Raw genomic sequence first — 6,001 nt, forward strand, 5'->3', positions numbered from 1 at the left:
GGCGGAGGAGCGCGAGAACAATGACCCCGCGCCCGCGCCGCCGCCGCCCGAGGGACGAGTTGGACGGGCGCCCCCGCCACCCACTTCGCTCTGCCCCACCCCGCGCCCCTTCCTCCTTTCGGCACCCCGCTCCAAAAAAGTAAATCCGCGCGGAGTTTAGAGAGGGGAGGGGAAACGGAGTCTTAGCGCTGTTTACCCACTTCCTCCGAAAAGGCGTGTGGTGTGACCTGTTGCTGCGAGAGGGGATACAAAGGTTTCCCAGTGGCTGGCAGCCGGGCTGCGGGAGCCGCCCCCTCCCCCTCCGCTCCCCCTCCCCCTCCCCCGCGCGGCCCGGCGGCGCGGCAGGCCCCGCCCCCTTTCATGCAAAACCCGGCGGCGAGGCTGGGCCGGAGTGGAGGAGCCGGCGCGCGCTGATTGGTCGCGAGAAACCCATTTATTCCCTGACAGCCCCCGTCACATGGATGGTTGTCTATTAACTTGTTCAAAAAAGTATCAGGAGTTGTCAAGGCAGAGAAGAGAGTGTTTGCAAAAGGGGGAAAGTAGTTTGCTGCCTCTTTAAGACTAGGACTGGGAGAGAAAGAAGAGGAGAGAGAAAGAAAAAGGGAGAGAAGTTTGAGCCCCAGGCTTAAGCCTTTCCAAAAAATCATAATAACAATCATCGGCTGCGGCGGGATCGGCCGGAGGAGGAGGGAAGCGCCTGGCTGTGGTTTTTTTTTTTTTTTAGGTTTTTTTTGTTTTTTTTTTTTTTTATCCTGATTCCAGTTTGCTTCTCTCGCTCTCTCTCGCTTCTCTTCTCCCCCAAATTGCTCCTCGCCTGCTCCTCTCGCGGAGCCCTGCGCTCCCGGCGCCCCCGCCCGCCTCCCCTCCTCCTCGCCCCTCCCCGCCCGCGGGGCCCCCAAGTCCCGGGGCCCCCAAGTCCCGGCCGGGCCGAGGGTCTGCGGCCGCCGGGGGCTGCGCGCGGCGCCCCATGTACAACATGATGGAGACGGAGCTCAAGCCGCCGGGCCCGCAGCAGACTTCGGGGGGCGGCGGCGGCGGCAACCCCACCGCGGCGGCCGCGGGCGGCAACCAGAAGAACAGCCCGGACCGCGTGAAGCGGCCCATGAACGCCTTCATGGTGTGGTCCCGCGGGCAGCGGCGCAAGATGGCCCAGGAGAACCCCAAGATGCACAACTCGGAGATCAGCAAGCGCCTGGGCGCCGAGTGGAAACTTTTGTCCGAGACGGAGAAGCGGCCGTTCATCGACGAGGCCAAGCGGCTGCGCGCGCTGCACATGAAGGAGCACCCGGATTATAAATACCGGCCGCGGCGGAAAACCAAGACGCTCATGAAGAAGGATAAGTACACGCTGCCCGGCGGGCTGCTGGCCCCCGGCGGCAACAGCATGGCGAGCGGGGTCGGGGTGGGCGCCGGCCTGGGCGCGGGCGTGAACCAGCGCATGGACAGCTACGCGCACATGAACGGCTGGAGCAATGGCAGCTACAGCATGATGCAGGACCAGCTGGGCTACCCGCAGCACCCGGGCCTCAACGCGCACGGCGCCGCGCAGATGCAGCCCATGCACCGCTACGACGTGAGCGCGCTGCAGTACAACTCCATGACAAGCTCGCAGACCTACATGAACGGCTCGCCCACCTACAGCATGTCCTACTCGCAGCAGGGCACCCCCGGCATGGCGCTCGGCTCCATGGGCTCGGTGGTCAAGTCCGAGGCCAGCTCCAGCCCCCCCGTGGTTACCTCTTCCTCCCATTCCAGGGCGCCCTGCCAGGCCGGGGACCTCCGGGACATGATCAGCATGTACCTCCCCGGCGCCGAGGTGCCGGAGCCCGCCGCGCCCAGCAGACTGCACATGTCCCAGCACTACCAGAGCGGCCCGGTGCCCGGCACGGCCATCAACGGCACACTGCCCCTCTCGCACATGTGAGGCGGGCCGGACAGCGAACTGCGGGGGGAGATTTTCAAAGGAAAAAACGAGGGAAATGGGAGGGGTGCGAACGAGGGGAGGCAGAAACGGCACGGAGGAAAAAACCTGGCGCTCTCCGAAGAAAAAGAAAAAGCAGTCGCATCACCCACAGCAGATGACGGCTGTGGAGAGAGGGCGCCGATCCCATCCAAACTCGCGCAGAACCGGCGATGCCGACGAGAAAACTTTTATGGGAGATCCGGGACTTCTTTTTGGGGGGACTATTTTTGTACAGAGAAAACCCGGGGGCGGGTGGGGGGGGCAGGGGATTTGGACCTTGTATAGATCTGAAGGAGAGACAGCTACGCAAAACTTTTTAAAAGTTCTAGTGGTATGGTAGGCGCTTTGCAGGAAGTTTGCAAAAGTCTTTACCAATAAATATTTAGAGCTAGTCTCCAAGCGACGAAAAAAATGTTTTAATATTTGCAAGCAACTTTTGTACAGTATTTATCGAGACAAACCTGGCAATCAAAATGTCCATTGTTTATAAGCTGAGAATTTGCCAATATTTTTCAAGGAGCAGCTTCTTGCTGGGTTTTCATTCTGCAGCTGAAATTTAGAACAGTTGCAAACGTGGAGGGAAGGAAATTATTCAGATTTGGACATTTTAATTGTTTAAAAATTGTACAAAAGGAAAGAAATTAGCATAAGTACTGGCAAAACCATCTCCGTGGTCTTGTTTAAAAGGGCAAAAGTTTTAGATTGTACTAAAATTTTTAACTTACTGTTAAAAGCAAAAAAAAAAAAAAATGGCCATGCAGGTTGACATCATTGGTAATTTATAATAGCTTTTGTTCGATCCCACCTTTCCATTTTGTTCAGATTTTTAAAAAAAGCAACATGCAATTACTGTGTTTGAAATATTTTCTTATGGTTTGTAATATTTCTGTAAATTTATTGTGATATTTTAAGGTTCCCCCCCCCCTTTATTTTCCGTAGTTGTATTTTAAAAGATTTCGGCTCTGTGTTACTTGAATCAGTCTGCCGAGAACCCATGTATATATTTGAACTAATACCATCCTTATAACAGGTACATTTTCAACTTAAGTTTTTACGCCATTATGCACAGTTTGAGATAAATAAATTTTTGAAATATGGACACTGAAATTATGGTTGAGTCTTTCATTTATTTAGATAACACTGAGTAGACATAACTTCTGGGAATTATAATATTGTGTTCAGCCATGAAAGCAAAATACAAAAAAAAACCTTAGTATTACCAGTCCAGCAACATGTGCTGATGTTAACTACAAAAAAGTGAGAGAGAGAGATAGCTGGCTGGATGATTAATCAGTACTTGGGAAAACTGAAATGCTTATGTCATTTCTAAAATAGAAACTAGAGACATATATTGTAAATCCACCCCCTCCTTTCCTAGGCAGCATGAATAAGCATGATGTGGGACTTGTGCAGAAAAGCTGATTTGTACCACTTGTTGCCAGAAAGAAATCAATTCTGAAATTTTTCATAGGAAGCTTAGCAGAGCAGGGATTGAGCCAAAGCAGAACCAGGTTGGCTGGTTTTGTTTTCATTTTCTTCGCGGCACAATGGCCCTTTGAAACGTGGACATAGGGGAAAATGATGCTTCTCGTATCGGAATAATTGTAACGTAGACGTGCGAAGTGCTATCTGCTGGGTGGGTGTTTGGATTACTCTGGCCCTGCTATTATTGTCCGAAAGGAAACAAGTGGTTTGCTTTCTTTGTTCCTTGACTTCGTAAACTTTCTCTACATTTTCCTGTTTAGGGGCAAGGGAAAGCAAAGACCGTCTTGCAAAATTCCCTGACTTATCATGGATATAGTTTTTTTTATTATTATTTATTTTCTTTTTTTTTTTTTTTTTTTTTCTTCCTCCTCCCGAATCCCATTTCTTAAATTGGCAGCGCGGGTCCAAGCCTGTCGCCCCAAATCGGATAATCTCTGCAGCTGATAACAAGCAAAAGAGAAGCCAGGCAACATCCATATTAAGAAGAAAACAACTCTGAGGTAGATATTTTACTTTGTCCAGTCTAATCACATTTGGAGATGATTATGCTTTTGATCTGTTAACTCTTTTACTACAGTAGTAGAGAGGTGGGGGGAGGGGCGGGGTGGGGAAACAAGATTGGATTTGTTGTTTTCTTTTGCCCTAGGAAAGGTAAAGAAAGGCTTTAGTTGTCCTCGGTGGGAGCGGAAAAGTTGGGGAAATCGCCATGGTCTTTGAATTAGCGATGCCTCTGTATCACAACCAACCCACGCTTTGACGCAGCCCGAGAAACTGTGACCAAGTCGGGGACTTTCCGCTTCTTTTTTTTTCCTTACAACTTCTGTCCCTCATCCTCCTCCGCCCAGGGAGGACCAGGAAGCGTAGTAGGGCATTCTTAAGTGCATGATTGCTTCCCACACTTTCAAGAGTTTGCCGCGTCAACGTGCTACAACTTTGGAGAAGTTGGAACCCGGCAGCGCTTTTCCACCCTTGAGTAAAGTACCCCCGGCAGCCACTAAGTGAGCTCATCCCGTTGGTTTACATCCTCTCGTCTCAGGAAGGTCTTCTCGAAGCGTTGCTGGTGTTGGTTCTGTGACGAACTAGTGAATATCTCACTATCTGTATTTTTTATTTATTCTAGATTGCTCCGTTTTCAGCGTGTGTTGGTTTTTATTTACTTTATCCTCTCTTTGAGGGTACTGTAGTACTGGGAAGGGGAAGGGATTCCAGTTCCCAATTCTGAGCAAGGCATTTTCCCCCCTAATTAATGCAGGGACTCTAAAAGAATTTCCCCCAGCTCGGCCAGCCATTGTAATGCACATACGGATTATTCACGTGGTAATGAGCACATTCGGCAGTTCTTGCTCACACATACGAATAAAAGAAACTTTGAATAAAGATCCAAATGGCCACACTGGGGGAGTGGGGAGGATATTCCCGGAATTTGAGCCAATCAACGACATAGGATGTATGTATTTGAAAAATAAACATACAGTATATTTTAAAAATACATAGAATAAATGCACTATATTAACTTCCACTTTAAAAAAAAAAAAAGTCCACAGGGTCAGACTAAAAAGCAATGTTTCGGCGAAATGTGCAGTTTCAAATATTTTGCAAGGGGGAAAAAGCACGATATTTTGGGAAGTTGAACTGGCTTTCAATGACGGTCAGTGTCCAGGGGTCCCATTCCTCTTCCCATCTCCCCGTCTGCAAACCACAGTTGAAAAATAGAGCCAAAATTTTTTGTTTGTTTGCAAGTATAAATGCTTTGGATAAACTGCTTCTGAAGGAAATGATACACATCCCACTGTATCACTGGGTGGAATTAAATGGTTCTCCATGTACAATCTCGTGGCTAGATTAATACTGGGCATATAATATTTTAATAATGTGTCTTGCAAAGAAAGGTGTGATCCTATAAACTTGCCCAGAGATGTTTTCTCTGGGTGCTGAGGATAGTTCTTGTCTCTTCCTTTCCTCAGGATATTATTCTGCTTGGTGAAAATACTTAATTTTCAGTCCAAAGGGGTGAATTTAAATGTTTCATTGACCTTATCCACAGAATAGAAATGTGAGAAAGAAGGAGATTATTTAGAGTCTATTCTCTTCACAGTTTTTTTTTCCTCTCCTAGTCTCGTCCCTGCTTCCCCTTTACTTTAAATAAAGAGAGTTAAAATATTTTGCTGAGCTGTAGTAGATTAGCAAGGTTTCTTTGCCAATGCTGGGAAGCTGGTATTACAGACCGTCCCAGGGGAAAATGGCTCACATTAACCACTAAATGAATATTTGACAAGGGCTCATTCGGAGGTATTATTACTATAAACGTGTCCCTACTGGACTTTTCAAGGGTCAAAGAGCAATGCTTCAATTAATTATTTAGACTGCTAGTAGATTTGGTTGTAATAGCTGTACTTATTTCTAGAAACCGACACATTTTTACAGTAGGAAAATCTCAGGAGAATCTTCTCCATCAGCAACCCCTTAGATTGAAAAGCACGCAGAGCTCTGGCATTCTGAAGCTGACTTTTCCAGAAAACCTTCTCGTGAGCTAGGGGAGGGAATTATAGTCTC

The 6,001-nt window shown here is 48.3% G+C and overlaps 1 protein-coding gene across 1 annotated transcript; it reads left to right on the forward strand.

The window, feature by feature from the left end:
* The first annotated feature begins 877 nt into the window (after positions 1-877).
* Positions 878-3,070, forward strand: Sox2 (SRY (sex determining region Y)-box 2). Its single transcript, XM_005383075.2, has one exon. The coding sequence runs from the start codon at positions 968-970 to the stop codon at positions 1,922-1,924; it is 957 nt and encodes a 318-aa protein (XP_005383132.1). The 5' UTR covers positions 878-967; the 3' UTR covers positions 1,925-3,070.
* The last annotated feature ends 2,931 nt before the right edge of the window (positions 3,071-6,001 follow it).

Source organism: Chinchilla lanigera, unplaced genomic scaffold (genome assembly GCF_000276665.1).
Source record: "Chinchilla lanigera isolate Chin_1 unplaced genomic scaffold, ChiLan1.0 scaffold00019, whole genome shotgun sequence".
NCBI classification, from domain to species: Eukaryota; Metazoa; Chordata; class Mammalia; order Rodentia; family Chinchillidae; genus Chinchilla; species Chinchilla lanigera.